Below are 24447 nucleotides of genomic sequence, written 5' to 3'. Positions count from 1 at the left end.
GAAAATTGTGCTAAAGGCGAAAAAGTAAGTTGTGTTGATCACAATTATTATAGTATAGTTAAAGCTTAGTAAGCTATGGTTAGACCTAAGTTGTCCGGGATATTAAGTAGATCTCTGATAAAAGACAATGAGAAATTTGTTGGCGCTTCATTTTGACTATATAATGATGATATGATGATGATGATAATGATGATGTGATGATGATGAATTTTACTATAAAAGTGTCATTTCCGGTCATCTAGAGGTACTATCTCAAATTTTCTCTCCACAGCCCCGACGATGGTGTGGCTGATATGGTTGTGAAACCACGGCTTTGAAGTATGTAAAATACATACTCAAAAACAATGTTTTTAAGCTTTATTTTCTGGTACATCACACATTAATAAGATATATCTATGGTTGCCGAAATTCCCTGATAAAAGATCATAAGAAAATTGTTGGCGCTTCATTTTGAGTACCATATAATGGTGATGTGATGATGATGAATTTTACTATAAAAACGTTATTTTCTGGTCATCTAGAGGTATACTATTCCCTAAAATTTACCTCAGCCCCAACCATGGTGGGCCTTATGTGGGTGTCGACTCACGAAATTCCCCCACCCACCTCCACCTTTCGAAACAGATTGCGCCCTTCTTGTGTATGACATTAAACTCTGTCGAGTCGACACCTGACTCAGAGCATGTCTTAGTGACTGCTGATGAGGCGAGAATGCATAAATGTGTTTTTAGGATGTGATCTGGTTTTACATGCCCATGTTTTGTGATTATGACTATATTGGATAAAGAAAGTTTTGAGCAGTGGTGGATTCAAGCCCCCCCCCCCCCACTCTCCCCTTAATTTTTTAATGGAAAAAACAATATAGGCCCCCTATCCAAATTTAAGTCTGAGAGTGTAATTTCAGGCAATGGTCCTAATCATAAATTTTCTTACCTCAGCCCCAATCATGGTGGGTCTGAGGTGGGTGGTTCCTCAATTTGTAAAAGTCCCTCGCTGGGTCACCTCTCTATTGAATTCTTGGATCCCCACTGTTGAGTTTCATATAATTATTATTAGGCTGACTAATATTATTTATGATGCGTTTATTGCAATTTTCACTTTATCATCTCAAAACAGTCCCTGGAACCCCACCCCGGGTCCTACGTACCTCGCATGACGGCTCCCTCCAATTTCAAAATCCTCTACGTCCATGGCTGGCCTACCCGCCCCCATCCCCGTTCCGCTAGCATTTTTATTATATATCAAAGGTGGGCCTACCGCCTGACAAGACATACCATTGAACGAGGCTTATGATAATATAAATGTAATTTTTTTTCTAATAATTTCAGTCGGCTGCTGTTTGTATTTGTCTTTTGATATACATAAATATAAAATATAAAAATGCTAATTCATATAAGTTGTATAAAGCACATTTGGGGTAACATACAATTAAGATCAGCTCTATGAACTCAACCAAGAATTTATTATGGGGCACTTGGCCCGAGGCTCGAAGGATGTCCCTTGGTTCGGACACTCTGTAGGGCTTTTGTTACCTGTCAGCATTGCAGCAAACCACCACTGCAGGGAATAATAAAAGGGGTCCCCACTTCCCAAAGAGGAAGATGTAAAAAATAATGATGCACTATTGTTTAAAAAAAATTGATTGATTCCTCGGCGTTAGGTTGATCTTGTCTTGAGAAAAAGTGTCCTTTCCTCGAGCACCGTGAAATTCATGGGCTCTACCGTGCCAACGAGGGGAAATATATCTCCTTTAACACTCGCCAAGCTATCAAGAGGCAACCCTTAAGGCGACACCCCTAAAGGGAACGGGGAGTTTGTAGGCCTACTTCCAGAGTGTGAAATGGTAAAATCAATTTACATTTTCACACCTATTTAAAAGGGACCATTTTCTTTATCGTTTCACTATTTTTTTTTGTATCACTACAATAGATTCAAAATAATTTCAATCAAGTAGGCCTATAGGCCTTGACAATTATTAAGCGATAAAAAGAACATTTTTTTTTATCCTTGAAAATATATCGGTATCGGCCCCGGTGTGTGCTTTGTGTACTGTATACGTCCTAAAGTAATCAGGAGATTTATTACTTTTTCTATGTATTCCATACCGTAACCCTTACCCTGATTTGTAAGTCCGAGGCCTACCTATTCATTCTGCTGTATCTGTAGCACTGGAATCATCGGACCGCAATGGATTTAACTTTGTTTATGATGAATTCTGTTTCATCGTCTTGTTATATCGTTTTGTATTGTATGAGTTCGAACTAAAGACAATCAACAATATAAAACATCTTTTTTTCTTTTTCTTTTTTTTTTTTTAATTAGGCCTATATTTCGATTTCATCATAAATGTAATGTATTTGCATTGTCATAGTTTAATATGTCTAATAGGCCCCTGTGTCTTATAGTCGGCGTACCTGCCATCAAAAGGCTGGGCACATGTTGTTATTGTAAACCATAGTGCCCTAGGCCTACAGTACTATAAGTCTATAGGCCTATAAAGAATCTAGGCCCATGTCTTCATGACACTTGTTATGTCTTCATGACACTTTTTATTTAGCATACATTAACCACATTTCAACTATCAAAGTTATTAAAAGTGGAATAATGTTATGCTTGGGACTCTAAAGGTTAAGGGGACGTTTTTGGTTAGTGTCCCCTTAAGGGAACCCCTATTCACTTTTTGTAAGGTGACACTTTTTTGGTCCTAAGGTGTCCCATTAATAGGGTTCTACTGTATATTTCGGATTTTTAAAAATTCGATCCCCCACCCACTCTACTGCATAAAACAATACACATGTAGAGTCAATTTCCGCGAACGCGCCACGGTTATGGCCTATCGGAATTTCATTTTGTTTTCTGGTTTTGAGAGCGAGAAAAAATAAAATTAAAATAGATTTTCGAGAAAAAAATTATAACTACTCTACAGTACAAATTAATTGAAATGATGGCGATAAAATGATAATGGGGGCGCTTCTCATTTAGGTGGAAAGATAAAAATAATGTACTTTTGTAGGCTACATGCGACGTTCGTCGTCGCTTCGATTCTTCTTTTGCATCCATCCATCTATTACTTACCCGCCACGTCACTTCACAACATGATATAAAGATAAAATAGATCTAACTCGTGTAACGTATAAGAGGTTACACAACACGTAAATAAACAAAACATGTAAGTAAAATATAAATATTAAATAAAATTAAAACATATATTTACATTACTACCGTGTATAATTGTGGAAAAATGTATTGACATTGTTTGACCCTACTAAAATGATTCATAACTAATTTCCGATATTGTTCCGCCATTGGCCTTTAGCATAATTATTTTCTGGTCTCTGTCGAAGGCCAAAGCATTGTCGATTTATCAAAAACATTGCCTTTGAAATCATCCTCTGGTGGTAGTGGGAAGCAGTTGCGAATATTAAAGACAAGCATTTTTATCGATATGCTTTGTTGATTGTTATAAAATACAAATTAATTGATTTTGCAAGGCTCGTGCTTCTGAGAAGCAGCTCACCGGCGATCCGAAGGCATGATGAGTACACAGCAAGCACCACAAAACAAACGTAAAGGGGGGAGAACCGGGAACAGTGGTCATGGAAGGTTTGTATCAGCTTCATGAAATGAAAGTGTCTTGGCCTACGTTTTGGGTTATCAAACTGGCCTTTTGAACTATATATTTGTTCTCTGAACTGTACACAGAAATTCCCATATAAATATATATTAACATAAGTGTTCAATAATTAACCAATTTTGATCCCTAATTAAATACAAGTATTCAGGCCTAACTAAAAGTAAAATGCTATATTTTTTGATGATAGGCTTCTTTCTATGCTAGGCCTAACCTAGGCTAAGTTAGCTATTATTTACGAGGCCTAGGCTTACGGTAGCACAATTTTTGGCTAGGCAAGCAATACACACAAGGAGGTGGGCATATGCTAGGCCTAGGCTAGCTAGAGATTGATAATATAGGCCCTAACCTAATAACATTTTTCAGTTGTATCAACATGTTCTTTCCTTAACACTTTCCATTGAAAACATTATTTTGTAACTAGAATATTATAAGGAATCATTCACAAAGTTGATGGCACTTTGAAAACATGGGAAAATAATTAATCAACATACTGTAGTGTACGTCTGGCCAAATCGCTAAGGTTGTTTTTTATTTATCATCTAGGCCTACTACAATGTATCCTCCCAGAAAATGTCTACATTATTCCCTTTTAATTTATATGTATTCAACTTTTTAAGTCCTATCTCTGTTGGTTGATGATTGATAAAATAAAAAAATTCTTCCTTAATAATTCCTATTCCTGGAAAAATTTCAAATGTAGAATTAATAAGACAACATGGAATAAGTTGATTGCAGTTATGCAGCAATAATTCTGAAGGGCTACATGGGCAATGAACTGTAGAGATCCTTTTTTTCCACAAATTTAGTCCCTGTTTCAATTCCATTGCTACTCTTTCTGTGTTTCGATTGGAGGACTGAATTGAATATGTTCTGTCCCCAGAAATAAACATAGGCCTTGGCCCAAAATTTGTACAAAAATATAACCATTGCTAGGGGCAAATTTTCTTTCGCCAAAATGGCGAAAGGTTTTTAATTTTTTCGCCAAATTGAAAATGCTTTAGCCAAATTTACAAACCAATAAAATTTCACAAAAACGGTTCCGTAAATGAATTTCTTGCTTATTTATGTCTTGTTCATTTGTAACCAGTCGTAAAGGCGGTAATAATAATAATATTAATGATAGAACAAAAACGATCGTTTACGATATGTGACCGACAGCTACTGGACCTGCTCTAGGCTTAGTGCTACGCCTACAGTAGGCCTTAGCTAGGTCCTAATTCAAATTAGTGAGTAGAGAGTTCCTCACTTTTTTGGCATTACAAGCGACTGCTATTTCAAGTACTGTTTCGTACAGTACAGTAGGCCCTACCTCTTGTTTTGCTCTACAGCATATCAAAGGTAATTATCAATAAAATTGATGCTTTTATATTGTTTGTCATGCACTTTCGGTCTTCTGTACTCTTTTCTAAACACAACACATTTTCGTCATCACTATGATCTTTCCCGGGGGCAGAGACCATGCTTCCAAAACCCTGTCCGCCATTTGGTTAATTAATTTTTTCGGGGGTGCGGTGGTGGCGTGCAAACACATGCTTTGATTGGGACGACGTCAGATTGTCCAATGTTTCATAGTGCGTGACAAAAGAAATAAACTCAATGTAAGACGATGATTTAATTAATAATATTGTACTTGGTTTGTGGCATTGCTTTGTGCATTAATATTTGAAGTTGACTGGTATTTTGATATCCTAAAGTAAAATGACAGGGCATGATACAGTATGTGCAGGTCTATAGGTCATGGACTGTAAATATTTATAAACAAATGTGCAAAAGAGATGGGAGGGTCAGGATACAAAATATTGGTCAACATTAATCCTTTTACTGTATTCATAGTTACGAGTTACCTTTTTTTACAAATGTCCCATGCAAATACATTGTTGTCAGTCTTGGCAAATTATTAAATATTTTTGGCTTTTTCTTGGTAAAAAATATTTTTAAGTATATGTGTTGTTTGGGTTTGGCAACACAAGATTTTTTAAGTCAAAAAAATAATGCTGTATTATTGAATAGGCTTAATTAATAATTTTTTTATATGGTTAATGGCAAGCAATCGATAACCATTATTTGTGGTTGTCTTCTTTGAAATACTTTCATAATTTGATTTACTATGTCTTGGCTGGTTACAGTAGCTTCCACATTGCAGATAAAATGATGCCTGTTGCACTTTTTGTGGATTATTTAGCAAGTCCTCAAGCCAATTAAATTGTACTTTGACTTCTATTATTCATAATAGTTATAGTAATGTAAATAACCTTTAAATGTAGATTAATGCATTCATTAAATTCAACCCCTGTGTTCTGTCTTTCAGTTTCTTCAGTTGAGTGCATATCAGAATTGAATTATTCTTCCAAGGTTCTTTTTATAATCAAGTGAAATTCTCTTTGTAAATCTATTGTCAGTCCATTCCTTGGGTTTCCTGTCATCCAAATGAGTTGATAGAAGCTGTTTAATTTTTTTTTTGTACACATATTACATTACACTAATTTTGGTGTTTGTGAAGAAATAATTAGAACCAATATTTATGTACCATATTTAGAAATGGGTTGAATTCTGTATTGTCTTTGCATGAAATTTATTTTATTTAAAGGAGATGCAAAAATATGATAATTTACATGTCTTGAACTGTTGGTAAATTACTTGGCTTTATATAATATCTTAGATTTTGATGATGAGAATGATGTTGATGAATGATTATGATGATAAAATGGTGACAGATAATTGAGGATAAATTTTGTAAGTTCTCGTAAAAAGATAATGGGACTTCCTTATTGTAATCCAGGCCTGTTTCTTTGAACAATGTAATTAAATCAAAGAGTGAGAGTGATCAAATTTCAAATTCTTTATAATTCATAAATAATTTTAGTAAGTACAGTACTACCAAATATAATTTTAGCATTGTCATTGTAAAATTATTAGTACATGTTCCACATTTTCCCCTGTTACACATTTCTTTGCAAATGAGGTACCAACAAGTTAAGTAATTGTTCCTAATTGATGTACCATGCAGGCATGGAAAAAAGAAAACTCTGCAGTATTTTGACATCAAATTCCACATGTTTAATTGGCAGTAGCTTAACATAATATAAATGTTATACACTAAAATATATTGTAAACAATGTAATTAGCTGCTTCTATATATTTAAATTGTGATGATAGGCACCACCAAGCAAGCGGAATAAATGTATCCAGGCCTTGTTAGAAATAGGTCTAAAGTACAACCATAAAAAAAAACCTATAGTACAACAAGGGATGTTTAAGATGTCTGTTAACTACACAATATTTTTAATTTCAGTACATTAATGTTAATGAAAGTGGCAGAAAAAATATACAGTAATATCTATGGAGAAATTTTAAAACTCAGTTGAAAAAAATTTATTTTTTTTCCAGTTAAATGTACCATACAGTATTTTGTATTAATTTCTAAAAAAAAAAAAGCCTGTCAATACATTTAAGTTTTATGGACATTTGATTTTAGTTTTAGTTTTTAGTTTAACAGTCCTTAAATTTATTTCTAGCCAATTTAAAGGGCCTGCAAAAGAAATATGGCCAGTATTATTATGTGTACCTAGTAACATAAAAAAATTCAGGCCCCGAAACCTTGACTCAGAAATACCGGGATGGTGTCCGGCAGGGGATAGTTTCACCTGTGTATAATACGCTACAACCAACCATACAAATTTGTCTCGCTTCTTTTTGTTACAGATTGTCTTAAGTGAGTATAGTATGATACGACTTCCAAAGTGCTATATAAATAAAAAATAAAGAATAAACCATACTGGATTCTTTGGAGTTTGTATCATGCCACTGTTGTTAAATTACCAATACTGTAGTACTATAAAGTATTAGTTTTTTTTTGTTTTTTATCTTTTCCTAACTCAAAAAATTACCTCTTTAATATATACATTTTTTTTAAATGTATGGCCTCTCAAATCAATTAAATGACACCTGTAAATGCTTAGAATGCTGGACCCCCACCGGGGTTTTTGGCCCTGGACCCCGTGGGCCCTAGGTGGCCCCCTGGCCCCAGCCAATGGTGCTCGCAAGTGCCCTTTCAGTATGAAAAAGAACCCCCCTACCAAAATCCTGGCTACGGGCTTGATCACATGTAATGTTAAACGTTTCTATCAAATTTATTTTTAAAATTCGACTACTCAGATTTACTGTATTTAATTAACTAATAAATTAATATTTACTTTGTCCAATAATCAAGTGAATCTCAGTTGTGTACATACAAGGCCTAGGTTAGATTTTGATGATATAGGAAATTGCTATCACTTAAATGTAAAAAAATTTGAATCCATTTCTTGTCGTCAGTCGCCAACTTCCTGTCTTGCAATGTGGCGCAAGAACGGAAGGAAATGTGTTATAGAGAGGTGGTGCTGGGTCATCCTCAATATTTAACTGTTAAGTAATATCATTTATAGTTTGCCATAGTTTATCTACTCTTTTTAATAACAATGATGATATTGATAATAATGATAATTTAATAAGTCATGATCTGTAGACCCTATGTAGGCATAAATGAGACCTGCGTCCTGCGTTACTCATTACTTTGGCAGCTTATAATGTGGAGAATAAGAATTGAAAAGTAAAATTTCATTTTTTGGTCACTGATGCTCGTTTTGGGATGGCAAGCCTCAAATGTTCAACTGTTAACTAGTACAATCATTTACAGTTTGTCTGGATCTGTATACTAATACCAGTACAGTAAGTGTTAGGCCGGCAGGCTACAGTACAGTTGGGTCAGATAAAAAATGTGTTTGGTTGGACTGTTTTTTTAATAACTGATAATTGATTTAATAATAATCATTATTAGTCATGATTTTTAGAGTAGACACTATTTAGGCATTATAATAATATTTTTTTTTTTATCTCCTTAGATTGTACTGAATATATTGTATCTTTTGGTGATTTTTCTAAATTTAAATAAAGTCGCAAAGATGCAAAATATAATTAGATGTGTTGAACAAAAGAAATCTATTTTTTACTGGTAACTTTTTTTTAACCAGTCATGTAAGTTATTAAGAAAACCAAAGTTAATTTACTGTACAGTAGAAAACCCCCATATTTGCGAACCCTGATTTTACGAATTCCCAATTTTACGAACGTAAAATCATGTCATTGTTGTCATAAATAAAGTTCCTATTTCGTGTATAAAACACACGCATGAATTAATCGTTAAGCGTGCTGGAGTTTATTCACTTGGTCTTTTACGGTTTGTTGTACACTATCGGCGATATCTACTACAATACAAAACGCAGATAATGGGCTGTGAATACACCAACATTCAACCTGGCGATCATGCTTCATGTCTGCAGCCGTAAGAAAACTCCGCCTAATGCGTAAGTTGTCGGCATATTGATAGGCGCAATTGACTTTAAAGTTTGTTTACGAACATTGTCCACTGAATAAATCAGGTGTCTTAGCCCAGCCCTAACTCTTACGTAATAGAAAAGACAAAATAATCTTCGTAATTAACCCACTTACCAAATTTATTTTAACCAATGATATTCGAATAAATTTCACACTCTCGAGATTACTGTGTAGTGTATAGGCCTACAGTCACGTTTAGGTTCGATTTATAATTTTTATTTAAAATGGATTTTTTTATTTATCAAATCTTACTAACGTTAATCTACCAATTCATTATTTCCTCCATAAAATATGACACTGACACCCACATTTTCTTTGTAACTTTATTATTCATTACATAAATGTTAATGTAGGCATAGAACAATCGTATTGCATACAAAAAAAAATACATAAAGTCCTTGAAAGCGTATCGGTAGTGTAAATACATAGGAATTTCACACAATCCCGATTTAACGTACGAATGATTTTTACGAACGCCTCTGGGCCCGTCCCATACCTAAATGAGGGGTTCTACTGTATATTTTATAATTTTTTAACATAATCAAAATATCATTTTATATAAACCTAATTCGCAAACCAAATTTACAAAATAAAACATTCTTTGTACTGTATAGGTGTCTTGCTCTTGTTTTTCTTTAATGTTTTCAGTAGAATCATTGGGATGCTCCAGACATTATCCATGAGTACCAACATTTGTTTACATTAAAAATTTGAATAAACAATTGTTTAGGTTCAAAATATAGTTATTCCTGTCATTTCACCTTCATTTCAGCCCTTTAAAGTCATAATATATAGTTGTGCTTTGTTGGTGACATCTGGATTAAATTTATACCAGGACCACAGCCAGGTTTTACTTTCCTGTGGGTAAATCTTACTGCTGTTGGTATTTAGATCTGTGGGGATATTTACATTTTACCAAGAATGTAGTTGAAGTATACATTATATCATACAGTAGAAACAAAAATGATAATGAGGGTGCGTCATTGCGACCTTTCTTCAGTCAAGTTCATGACTAAGTTTTCTTCCAGTATCAATCACATCCACTATATTTGCCATGATTGGCAAATGATATTAAACGACAAAGAAATCAGAATGTAAACAAATGTTCTTGGTGGTTACTGTAGATTAAGCCTTTAAATACTGCATAGCACAGAATATTTAGCAATTCATGTTGCAGTGCTGGTATTGTACTTTTCTATAGTCAGTAAACAACCCAGGTTGATTTTGCTAAGCACAGATTACTGAGCTACTGTAACTTAATCAAAGTGGTTTTAGTCTTTATGCGCTGGATGTATGAGTAAATAATTCAAGCAAGCATTTATTAGTAAGTTTGACAATGTACTATTGGATCTGTATGGGAAGGAAGTTTATTATCAATATGCTGTTGATCACTAAAACATATACTATACTAAAGTATTCTCTACAGTATACAGTAGAGCGGTAAAAGTGGCATTTTGTACATGTTTGCCAAAACCGCTATGATTGTTCTTCAGTGATTATAAACAAATTTGCTAAGTCATCTTTGCAAATGCTATGTTAGTTCAGGTACGAGTACAGTAATGTGTGTGTAATCATTGGGAAAAATCCAATTGTATTTCTTAGTGAAGAGTACAGCTTTACTTTTTTTCACAAGGTTACTTTGTGCATTGTCTTTTAAGTTTTAGAATTACGATCCATCTTTTTTTTTTAATGATTTGTTTTATACGTTCCCTTCTTAGAAGATAGTAATTGCTTTTTTTTTAGAAAACCTTATTTCATATACAACCGACTTTTAATGTCATCACCACAGATGTTAATTTTCAGATACAAGTGTAGTGATGTGTAAACACAGAAATATGCCATTGTATTTTGAGAGTGATGATGTGTACAATGGAACAACCAGCTGGTTAGCAAACTGTTTTTTCACTGTAGTGGTATCCTGGTTTTTGTACCGTATCAGATACTTTTAAATCCTTTTAGGCCCAAGTATAGGTGGGATAAGATCTTAATATTTTTTTTTCTGTCTTGAGGCAAAACACAGGCTTGAAATTTAATATGGAATGTCCATCTAATGTAGGCCTGATTTTAAGACAGTTTTAGTATTGTTGCCATATTTGTAAGTGAGAAGGGCCTCAGTAAAGACTAGAACATAATTTTTGTATTTTAATTTATAAATAGAGAAAAAAAAAATATTATTATTAGTCTTATCCCATTCCATTTAATCTATATTCCCTATATTGCCCTCTTTCCCTTCCTTCCATTGTAAATCTTATTCTGTTTTTTCTTCATTATCCTACTGTATTCTTCTTCATCGTCATCTTCTTAATAAGGAGCTAACTTCAGACTTGAAGGCTCTGCTCCTTAAGCTCAGATTTGTATAAGGCTGTGTGGAATTCTATTTTTTTAAATTATTTTATTTTAAAACATTTTTGTTACATTTTTTATATAAAAACTATCAGTTTCTAATTAAGTTTCTAACTCATTATCAGTCCCAACTATAAACATATTAGAACTGGGACAAAATAATATTGCATGTGTTTTAACTGCCTTCAAAAATATGCATATAAAACCAAAACAATAATATTTGATTTCTCCAAGGAATCTCTGGCAATTCATTGATATGTGGGTCTTATAATCAGTTTCAGAATCTTATATTAGAAATTATGATTTAAATGAATTTTTAGCAATTTTGACTTTCTGTTGAATTACACAGTGTGGAAAACAGAAGCTTTGGCATTCTATTTTCACATGCGTAGTGATACTATTTCTATCATAATTATTACACTGTCACTTTACATTAGACTTTATGCTACACATTGCATATTTGCTATGCATAAATTAGTCTCTTGTACTGTATAAAGGTTTGAGTACATTGTGGATAGTATTTGTGAAGAAGGTTTTAGATTACTGCATTTTTTGCGGCATAATAGTTGATCAGCTAGAATTTTGTTTACCGTCAGAACATTTTACTATACATATGGATATGTACTGCAATGTAGGTGATAAATTTTAATTGATGATAACACTATGATGCATCAGCAGGATTAATAATCTAAATTTTTAGTGAATTAAGTTCACTTAATAGAGCTATATGTTGTTTATTATATAAAATGTTATTGGCATGGAATTGAACTCCATTTAAAGATAAATTTACAGAACTATTAGGTTCTGATTGCTATGGAAGTATCTGTTTTTGCTGACAGTTTTTCTTTATCTTCCTTCATCAAAAGGGATTTGTTTTTATCTCATTTCTAGAAAGAAATAAACTTTATCATCCAGAATATTTGTTATTCTTTCCTACTTCCCTCGACATCATATTTCAACACTTCATCCTTAACCTTTGATGTCAAGTATTTTACACTTGGCGTCGGTTCATGCACATTCACATTTCTATTGGAGTTTTCTGCTTCAGCGAAATCCAGTGGTTCGAACTGCTTCTACTTTTTGCGAAGTGAAAAAATGCGCAACCAATCAGCTCAGGAAGCGCACTAACGCTTTCGATTCATGCAAATAATTTCGCCTCGTGGAAAACAGGCTTAACACAAGCTCTCCCTCCAGGTAGCTTTATTAATGAACCAATGTCAATCAAACTTAACAACTGACCAATTAGAACAGGGCCAGGTTCTGTGTGATCTTAACAACAATATTTAAGGGGCGGGGCTTAGCAGAAAGGTCTCCATAATGAAGGGGATATTGGTATATCATTATAGTTAGAGAAACAAAGGAGAATTAAAAAGGATGTACACAATATTGAACAGACATAGTGGGTAAACTGCTGAATCCATCTGTAATATTAAATATTATTTGTACTTAAGTGACTGAAAGGCTAATGTTCTACTGTCAAACTTGGTAGGACTATTGTTTTTTCTATGGTACTATTAGACTAAACTGTATTTTTCCTGTGTGCCTATATGCAACTGAGAGCATCTGATAGGGTAGCTAGTACACTAGCATTTTATAAATTTTCTATTTTTTCTGATTAAGTTTATCATTAATGTATGTTTTTTTTTTGCAAAAAAACCCCTGCATTATTAGGATAGATAGAATAAGTTGGCTGTATAGTTGAGCAAGACATTTTATCTAGGTTTGTATCTCTACATCACAGGTAGGCAAAGTGGAGCCCAACAGTGATTTTTTTTTTTTGCGGCCTGCGAAAATTAATTAAAAACCTTATGTGGGAGGACTGCCAAACATTTTTGACTGGAAAGTACCTTGTTTTTTACAGCCCAACACTGATCATCTGTAAAAAGTAATGTAAAATTGAGAATAAAGTGGTATAAAAGCAGTGCATGAAGGTTTTTGGAAGCACACTGTAAACATCAAAGTTTGGGTGCAGCCCTCAGTATTAAATAAAAAATTCAGTTTGGCCCTCCAACCGATTATTATGCCCACCCCCTGCTCTACATAAATCAGAGCTAAAAATACTTCAAAATTCTCTTTTTTACATAGTTTTCAACTACTGAGCAATCCCACGGTAACTAAATGACATTCTGACACAGATTTTTATTTTCAAACACATACCACAAGGTACTTTTGCCAATAGACTTTAAAAAATACATTTTTTCATAACAAATAGCTGCCTATATATGCAGAATGATTTTTTTTTTGAAAATAACTTTCTGTTATTATCTATTAAAAAAATTATATTAATATGAGCGGTAACTAAATGACGTAAATCTGACATGGGTTTTATACCTATTGTACATTTAATTTAAAAAGTCTGTGAATTTTATAGAGGCCTAATTTTATTTATGCAGAATCAAGAGCAATCCTTTGTGTATGAATTAATACCTTTTCAGTGTTCTCCCGACTGAAAAATTTTTACTGGTAAATTTGTCCATAAAAAATTGCAATGCGCACAATGTGAGGTATGTTACCCCTTTTTAGTTGGGTTAAATGACTTGAAGACACAACAACACATATTCATAGTGTAGATATAGATTGGAATGATGTTGATTTATTAAAAGGGCCAGCCTGGACTACCCAAGCCCAATCAATAGTTTTTTTTATTTTACAAACTCAAAATTTTTACTGGTTGGTTGGTTATTTTTACCGGTAAAATTGACGGCTAAGACGGCTTCGGGAGAACACTGATTTTATTATGAAAAATCTGAGTTTACATTTTGAAAGTATATGTTTCAAGCTTTAATTAGACACCAAAACTGTTTAAAATGAATATAATGATTTAGGTGCTTTGTCCATTTTGCATGGAATTGCCCTGTACTGTCATTTGGCATATGAGCGGTTACTGTAGGTTATCAGTACAGGGCCTATTTAACTATATATCCCCTTCTTCTGTACTCGTCAAATTGATTAAACTTTAAATTACTTAGATGTTTAATGAAAATTTAATGTATCCTCGACCAGTTTAGGGCTATATCCCAAGTTTTGTACTCATTCTGGGTCCAGGGAGGTGTTACAGTAAAGCATGGACCAGCAAGGTAGGCTGAGACTGAGAAACTTTCCATTTCCAGACTTTCAAAATTATTCCTGTTGAAACTTGGACCAAGAACATTCAGTATTGAATGATTATGTAAACACTTCTGTTAAAATGTACCAAGCATGATCAATCTAAGTAAAACCTTGTGCAGACAAGCAAGACAGCATTGAAAGAAACCAGAATTAGCGTACTCGAACTCCCAAATGTTGTATTTAGGTACAGTATAAATACAACCAATTATTTTTATTTACTGGTAATTGTGATTTTTTATGATTAAAGTGTTTTTATTGTTATGTTATTTTGGTATGGCTAATATGCAATTAGTACAGTGCGTATCATATCCCAAAGGAATTTTTTGATGCATACAGGTAAAATCGTGTGATGAAGATAGATAAAATCGTGTGATGATTTCATATCTAGGCTAGGCTACTATCTACTGTAAGCCTAGGCCTCAGCAGCCTGCATACTGTACATCTAAATTCGTACATTTAGTCTTTAAAATAGATCTACAATATTCCTATTTTAAATATACAGTTTCTTTAGTTTTATATTAGGGTCCATTGATTCAAGGAATTCCTTAATTTTTCATACATAATATTAAATTTGAAGTAACTTCCTTCTAATCAACTTTGTTTTACCAAAGCCATTTTTTCAATTACCACTTGTGTTGTCAACAAACGACAATTGGGTGAGCATCTGCATTCCCTTTCTGTAGACGCGAGTAAAAACCTAGAATTCATCACGGTGAGCGATACATCTGTACAAGTTTTCACCTTTTGCAAATAAATCGAAAAAATATCAAGCAAACCATGCAATAATGAAAAATTAGTGCATGGTTGGTATAGAAAAATGACAGGGATTTACAATAATGGCATTACGATTGACTTATACAGTAGTTATCATTATTAAACAGTTGATTTGTTTTCATATTAATTTTGATTAGTATTTGACTATAAAAATGTTATATTGATACTGTAAGTGTAATCGTAAGATCGTGTGATGTAATCAGTCAGTTGCTAGGAAGTTGTAGCTTAATTCATGTAAAACTGTCACTGGTAAGCTGATGGATAAACATTTAAGTATCTGTCTTAATATCACTACCTGGAAACAGGTGGCTTCTAAGAAGGCATTGGTGAACTGAGGAAATTATCTTTCAGATCTCAACATGTGGCTAGAAATTAATTCAATTGTATGTTGCTGTGAGTAAAGTTTATTATAATAACTTGACTGATTTGGTATGGAAAAGTGTTATTAATATGCATTTATGGTTGACATGAAGATTTATGGCACGTAAATTTTGAGAGTAGAGGATGAATATACAGTAGTTGTTATTATTGGAATTTAGTGCAGTGTTTTGAAACTTGGGATCCCTCAAGATAATAATTATAATAATAGTGTAGTTTTATAAAGCGCACATATCCATCTAATTTAAGATGCTCAGGGTGCTTGATATGTGGACTAGAAACTCGACCAATGACTTTCTTCGCCCCTAAGGGTCCCTTTGTGTCTGTGCTACCCGGTAACCCATCGTCCACCACAGGGGATGTCTGTTCCAGTACACCGGGGTATCCCCCTACTCATCTCGAAGGATGTACTGGGTTATTTATAGTGCACACGAGCCATTGTATACACTGGGCCTACGGTATAATATAGTCCTTATCTGAGAAGACTTGTTCTACCACCAGAACCATAGGCGAGCGTGCCGTTCGAATTAGCGCCGATATTATGGCTGTAGAATGCGGCGCCCCTACTATTCGACTCACCTGATAGATATTGATGTCAAGATTTTCATCCATCATCATGATAGTCATTCATCATGATCATCGTTATAATGTTCCTTTTGATCCTCATAATTTTGATCCTCATAATTATGATCCTCTTCATCATAATTCTCTTCATGATCCTCTTCATCTTGATGTTGTTTCCTCAGGAATTTCTGGTACACTGAAAATACTATTATTTGTTGGATTTTTAATAAATATATCTAAAACTTGTCTAGAATCTACTTGATTTAGTTACAATTTTTTTTCTTATTTTAACGACAACATGTACTGTCTATAGTGTAAAGACCAATTGTTGTACAGTATGTAATAAATAGTTCATTATTAAGTGGTGTTACCAGTAGTTACCAAGAACTAAACAGGAAGAGGTACAGAGGGGAATTCCCTATCCACAATCACAAATTAATAATTCCTGTCATATGACAGTCATCTGAACATTCCGGATGTCTACGCTGTAACAAGTCATCAGTGAGAGAGTAAGATATACAACAGCAGCTTCTCGAGCATCACAGAAAATGTGCATAATGTCAACTGTATTATAATTCATGTAACACCTTAGTATGTAGTATACAGTAATTGCTCATTATAAAAATAATATATTAAAATTATATATCAATTCAAAAATGATTAAAATTGAACAGTAGCTTTTGTAAATATAAAAAGTGGTTTTTGTTTAATTCCAAAACACAGACAATTTATGTAAACAGTTTATAATCAGGACTGGCTGCCTAGCAGTTAACTTCCGCATGTGACATACATCACTTCCTCTATAGGAAATAATATGATGATAGAAAATACTAATAATGTTGTTGGTGGTTGTAGGTGCGATAGGGTGATGACAATGATTGGCTACGTTTCAAGATGATCATGGTGATTATCAGGCTTTGACGGGATAGACCACCTTACAAAATACTATTGAAATAAATACAGTTAGAGGTTCGATAGGCGGTGCGCTATATTGTACTTGTGTTTCAGCCCTCCAGCTGAAACACTATGAGAGTCAGCGATGAGAATTGAACAGGGGACCTAGAGGTCCCCCACGGTTCAGCGCACACACAGTGGCTACCACCAGATTAGCCGACTGTGCTAAGCCTGTCTCTTATACACATCTAGATGTGTATAAGAGACAGGGATTATGACGATGACAATCGATCTTTACACTACAGTTAAATAAGAATATTTGTAACTACTGTAAATCAAATAGATTTGAGACTACAGTAGTTTTAGATACTGTATAGTTTATATTGATTTTTTTTTTAAATCCAACAAATGATAGTACTTTCAGTGTACAGGAAATTCCAGAGGAAACAACAACATTAGAATTCTCTTAGAGATGAGTAAATATGTAAACAATTTTCTACACTATTAATTTCTTCAGTGCACCTTTCTTTTTTCCTACCACATTGTAATTTTGAATGAGTGCTTTTTTTAGCAATGCTTCCCAAGCGGTCTACAGCAGCTAAAGTTAACATAGCTTTTTCAACTAATGTATAGTAACTTTCTAAAGTTTCGAGCATTGTACCGTTTGCTTTATCAACTTAGATTGACAAATAAATATACAAGATTTATTCAAAGTTTTAATGTTCTATTAAGTTTTTAATTATAAATTATTAGATTTTTATACAGCAGTTGAAAAAAAAAAACTATGATAAACTGTAGCTGCCATATCAGCTACAGTACTTGGTAGATAGTTCAGTATTTAAACTGTGTCTCATGGAAAAACAGACTTACTGTAACAGTAAAAGAATGTCTGTCTGGCTAGACAAGTAATGATTTACAGGAAATTATAATTACAGTGAAAAATCTCTGCTTGGTTTAGGCCCAAAACAAGGGTCAGTGAGAATGTTCTAGTTTATTAAAGTATTGGGTTTAAAAAAGGGCATTTTACAAAAGTAGTTTTCATCATAGCGTAGTTCTGTTAACTGTATTTAGGGTCAGTGGGTGTCATGCCAGAACCTGAACTGAAAACCAGTCTAAAATGTGTACCCTGCTGCAAGCCATCATGATAATTAATTTGTTCAGTTTGAATGAATAGTTGAAATAATCTATTTGAGGTGAGGTTTTATTGTACAGTAGGTCCACAACATAGGCATAATGTATGTTGAGTATTGACTAAGAGCAATGTATCTCATATACTGTATACATTATTACTAAAATGAAAACTTCTTTTTCAGAAATCGAAACTCAACTCGATCAAGTAATCTTACAGCTAACTCGCAATCACACTCAACGCCGGTAAGACATTGATTAATAACAGATAAATTAGTGATACATTGTGTTTTATGTGTTCCCAACTTCTTTAAGCCTGGCATTCACTACGCCCAACGGTCGTCGCCGACGCGATTCTATGGAGAACGCAATGCCATGACATGCGCACAACGGATAATTTTTAATGACGATCCGTTCAGACTGCTAGCCCTGATAATCAGGAGATGGCGTTGCATCGTCTACTCATAGGGAATGGAGTTGGATTCGTCGGTTGACCTTTTTATGACTTTTGTATGATGCAGTGAGGCCTGGCTTTACTTTCCACAACTTTATCAAGATTTTAATAGTTTAATTTTCACTAGTAATGTAAAATAAATAACTAACTGTCCCAAATAACAACTCTTGCTTTAACCAGCACTAGAAGCTTAATACCTTTGTATCTCTTCTTGTCTTGATAATGATTGTGTGAAATAGAAGCTGCAATGAAATAATAGATCTAGTAAACCGTATTTAAACCTACAGTAGGAGATATCAATTCAAAGGAATCAAAGAAAATTTTAAACTCAATTTTTGATATCATTATTTTCAAACTTTAAGGAATCATGTGTACTGTTTTTGAATTTTGTTTAAATAATAGAAAATAAATGCTTTAAGAATATAATTATGCAAAAGTACAAATTTGGAATTATTGTGATGAATACAAAGTATGAATATTTAAGGTATAGCTTTGAATGCTTGATTAGCTCACAAGCTAGGCAGTAAAGTGACCCATAATTTAGCCTACTTTCTTGATTGTATGGATTGTTTTAGCCATGAGTGATTTAATTAATTCTTTGTCTTGCTACCGTCAATGATCTTCCTTTTAATACATGTACTGTAACCACTGCAACATTTCTAGTAAATAATTCAAATACAGTAATTACAATTTGCATTTAAGGAGTTGGCATAGACTATATATTTTGTTGTATGTCTAGATATCATCCTTGTTAATATTTTGTAGTTTCCTCTTATTTGCATTCACTGAGTTTTTTCACTATTTGGCATTATCAATTATTAAGTTAGCATTATTAATTATTAATTTTTTAAATACTGTTAATCATAGTTTATCATTAATGGAAGGGTTGTATTAGATATCAAATATTTATATTGAAATTAATCAAGGTTTCACCTTAATTAAATAGTCATTAATTGTCTTGTGCAAACCATGGCCTTGTCTTTTTGGATTGGATTGGATTTATTTGGTGTAAACACCAAGGATAGCCCACGAAAGTCTAGAAGAAGACTTACTTCCAGTGGGGTCCTTCTGATGGTGATTTGGCAGTACACCGGGAGACAATCCCCTACTCTTTTCAGAAGAGTGTACTGCTTTCTTTAACGTGCACATGGGCCATAAATGCACATGGGACCAATGGCTTAAACGTTTCTCATCCGAAAGACGGTGCGCTATTGTACTTGTATTTTCTGAAACACAAGGAGAGGGAGCGATGGGAATAGAACCGAGGACTTAGGGATCTCCACGGTTAAGCGCACACACAGTGGCTACCACCAGATTAGCCGACTGTGCTAAGCAGCTCTCTTATAATTTATAAACCAACAAATAATATAAATTATCTACTATTGATATTGGTGTTTTTTAGTTAGTGTTTTTAATAAATTTTTTTTGTTTTGTTTTAAATTTATAGGTCATTCCACCTAGATTATACGCAAATGCTCACTTTGTACACGCTACAGCTGTTCTCAAGGTACGTAAGATGTATCGACATTTAATAATTGTTTTCACTTGTATTTAGGCACATTGATGAACAGTTTCCAATTGGTGAATATTACTGTCTTGCTTAAGTGTCATTCTGCTACTAAAGACTTGTCTGACGACAGTAATAATAATATGATAATAATAACTTTATTTTAAAATGGAGAAAACTTGTATCACCATATTGGTGTTTTTCACAAGGCTGTTTTTGCAAGAAGATAAAAATGAAATGAAGAAACTTAATTTAAACAGTGACAACCAACAGTGTCCTACACATGTTTTGTGTTGTGTCTGTGTAATCATTTCACAGTCATTGTGAGACCGCTTGAGAAACAGTTGCAGGTTGTTAGCAAACTGAGAGGTTTAATTTATAACCATGCAACTAGTTGATGTTGTTACTAATATTGTTAGGCCTACTGTACACCATTATTTGTTTGTCTCTGTTTCTTCATCATCTTCACAAAAGTAGAAAAGTACTAGAGGGTCTATCGGGTCAGGTTATTTTTGGTTCAATGTGACTTGAGAGTTCCAATTGATTGTCAAGCGATGTTAAGCTTATTTGCCCTCAGAGATAGACCTGACAAAAAGTGAATTTTGTATACTCAGATAAAATCCCATACTCAAAAGAGTAAACTCTATTTATGTGGCAAACTTTAAACAGTTAGAATTTCATTGTAGAATGCAATAATGATGGAAATGACTGAATTATTGCTTGATCGATCCATTTGATTTATTTATTCTGCAAACCATACCTAAAATAATTGAACTTAAATCACTGCTTTGTGAAGAATGCCCAATTACACATTCCTTGTAGGTAACATGTAAATGTATTCTGTTAAAATATTTTCATTTTCCTAATTATGACCCTACTGTAACACATTAATTTCCCAAGGTACAAGGTATAGTAAAAACATGGCCACACTCATTGGGTATTTCTGGTAGTGATTACAACCCTAGATTATTTTTATACAATTAAATTGTATCTAAGTACCTTTTAACGTTGAGCCAAAATATGTTTTGCATACTTTCATAAATATTGGTTGAAAAAGTTGAAGACAAAGGGTTTGAAAAATAGAGTACCACAGTCGTGTCCCACGACGCCAGGTGGCGCTCTCTATTGTCAACGGACGTTAGTTACCGTTCATTACGCCTGAATGACTTCTTAGGCTTTCTGGAAGGCATTTTGAAATCTAATATTTTACTATCAAAATGTACTAAAAACACAAAAGCTCGCTTTATATTAGTTATCGAACACACATTTAATCATCAATAAAAATTTACAAAGAAAAAGTAAGATACAACATCTTAATATTTACGTTAGAAATTGGGATCAATAGTTTGTCAGTGGCGAAAATGGCGCCCGGTTGAACGCTTTGTGCAACGATAGCAACGGAGTAGTATCACATGGTATCATGACATAACACTGTAGTAATCTATACTCTCACAAATATTGGTTAAAGAAGTTGAAGACAAAGGGTTTGAAATATGTTGGTAGAGGTGAGGATCCACCACCTAGTAGGCCTTGTATTTCATCATATAATTATTTTAGGGTTGTATTACATTTCATACACATGCACAAAATATGTTTAGACTTACTTTTGACTTTGGCCCACTGCTCTATTCATGCTCACAGTCTTAATATGAATTTACTAGTCCAGACATCTTGCATCATATAATTCAATAGACCTTTGAGGCTTGTGTGTCCTAATTACTAATTACAAAATCTCAGAATGAATAATAAAACAATAATGGAATGAAAAAAAAAAACCAATAATGTAATGATTAGGATATGTTAAAAATTTTAGTAATTAGTCACAAATAATCATTGGTCAGATGCTGTAACGGGTGACACCTACGGACCATTGATATCCCAGAGACAGCACTACCTGGTCTCCCAGGATTTATCCTCCTTACAGTTAATGTGCAGATTTACACCATCATTTAGAGGGATCAGCAGACTGTAAACGACGATAATGATGATTGATGAGGATTGGGACATCAAAATGACAACATAGGCCATGTCTGGTCTAGAGTCTTAGATCTACAGTTACTATTCAATAGATAGAGAACATGGATGTAGGCCAAGTCCTGTACATTGTCCCCTGTAGTCAACAATGTACGTTTTCCATAGAGATATAATAAGAATACTAGAGCGCTAACTGCAGTGTATTCGATGTTCGAAATACGCAGAACTGCGTGTGTGTGTACCATCCAAGATGGCTGCCATAGATTTAGCCAATCAAATTTCGCTAAGCACCATCGTTTGCAATTGCGCCCTCTATTTACTCAGAAAGTTCAGTGCAGCTAGTTACCCGTATGTTTGAAACTCGAGCGTTGCGGTGTTTGGGTGTAATATACACGATTTTAATTTTCATTCCTTGGTACTTTATTTTTGAATAAGATGCTCCACTTGGCCTCGTTTTAGCTACAATAGTTTAATAATTTGTTATTACCATTACTCATTATCATTAATAAAATAATAGTCAGTCGGAGGGCTTATTACTATGTAATAATATGTATAATAAACCTGAAGGTAGCGCTTTACTACGACGGCCATCTTGGATGGTACACATACATAACTCTGCATTGCTGCGCCATCTTGTCAGCACTCTAGTTGTTTAATAACTCTATGACGTTTTCTGGAGTGTCACTCAAACTCAGCAGCAGACTAATCACAACAGGAATACACACATGTCCTACAAACACACATGTTGTCCCACAAACGCATTTAATGTGTGAAATATGCTATTGTTTTGTGCAGCCTTTAGCAATAATATCCAGGATACAGCTTTACGGAAAGGTCCATCAACTGCAGTTCTACTGCCCAAAGAACCTTCTTTTGAAAGAATCGTTTCTGACAGTAGTTCATTCTAGCCAGTAGAAACAACCCCTTGGTTTTATTCACTTGGGATGTTTAATTGCATTTGATCTGACACACATTTTTGCACCTAAAGTGAACATAAGAAAAATATTTAAAAAATGTGTAAGCTGATGCATTGGCTGGTCTTTGGCCAGAGAACCACAAAAAATAATCATTATAACGAGTTTGTTTACAGAATCCTTATGAAATTTAATTCATAATATGTGATACACTAAGATAATGTCAAAGAAAAGGATGAAATTTTTAAGTATCAATATGTTATGATAACTGTTGATAAAGTACAGATATTAATTTTTAACGCCTACAATATTAAATGCCCATCCTAATTTTTGTGTACTGTTGCATATCTTTCTTAATGATAATTTAATATAAATTAATCTTATGAGCCAGAAGTGCTTTGAAGGTTAGTCCTCTTTAAATATTATTCAATTTAAATAACTATGATGGTAATTGTTATGTTTTTTTAACGTTCTTGTTTATAAAATGCAATGAATTTTTACCACCTATTACTTCCATATATTCAACAATAAAATGAGCGAATGTAGTCTGGTTGATTTAAAACTTTATATTGCTTAATCAATCTTGCATAGAAATCGGGGGTCCCAAGTTGGAAAAACCCATTTCTGGGAGATTTGTTTAATGACATTGGGGGCGCTATATATTCTACGAGAAAAAAGTGTAGGTACTAAACAAAGGGCCACGCCCACCATGATTTGGGCTGAGGTGATGACATTTTTTTTAGAATAGGCACCTTTAGAAGCCGGAAATGGCACTGTCACACTGCAAAAAATAATCAACAACCATAGTTTAGGCTTAAATAAAACAAAAATTTGTTTTGTACGGAATTTGCTAGAGATAGTGAATTTCCGGGAGATTTTTCCTTGTTTGCAGGGGTGCGGGAGACCATACTAATTTCTGGAAGACTCCCGGAATTCCTGGAGACTTGGGACCCCTGAAAACTACTGTATCCCTGGCACTGCTTAGGTTTATTACTAGTATTAAAATTATTGAATGAAACTTGCAGCGTTATATAACATACTGACTGTCTCTGGTAAACTAATTAACTTGAAGAATAAATGTTAATACCTGAATTGCTTAACTGATTGACCCCTAGGCCCGCATTAATGTGGGCCGAGTGGGCCGAGGTCACGAGGGACGATCGTAATTAATTATGCAATTAATTAACTATAATTATTTTAAAATCGTATGTGCGGTTTAGTGTGCATGTAAGTTAAAAAAATATGTGAGCAAATATCAAAAAACGTTTATAGAAAATATTTCTTCTTCCATTTATAATTAATTTCTAAGTTTAGGGTAATTACACTGTACTTTGTAATTTGATCGTTTTTGTAACATGATCGCCTTGATCGAGGCGTCGGCGTCAATACTGGTGGTGAATAA

The 24447-nt window shown here is 33.8% G+C and overlaps 1 protein-coding gene across 1 annotated transcript in view; it reads left to right on the top strand.

Annotated features, from left to right (window-relative positions):
• The first annotated feature begins 3304 nt into the window (after window positions 1-3304).
• LOC117104323 (ataxin-2-like protein) overlaps window positions 3305-24447 on the top strand; it is a 46695-nt gene continuing 25552 nt past the window's right edge. Inside the window, exons 1-3 of the mRNA XM_033245137.1 lie at window positions 3305-3603; window positions 18382-18442; window positions 20098-20157. Of these exons, the coding sequence (XP_033101028.1) occupies window positions 3533-3603; window positions 18382-18442; window positions 20098-20157 (192 nt within the window). The 5' untranslated portion in view covers window positions 3305-3532. The remainder of the gene's footprint in view (window positions 3604-18381; window positions 18443-20097; window positions 20158-24447) is intronic.

Source organism: Anneissia japonica, unplaced genomic scaffold (genome assembly GCF_011630105.1).
Source record: "Anneissia japonica isolate Jap-2015-1 unplaced genomic scaffold, ASM1163010v1 scaffold4536_len1192065_cov207, whole genome shotgun sequence".
NCBI classification, from domain to species: Eukaryota; Metazoa; Echinodermata; class Crinoidea; order Comatulida; family Comatulidae; genus Anneissia; species Anneissia japonica.
This window is presented reverse-complemented; position numbering and strand designations above follow the sequence as displayed.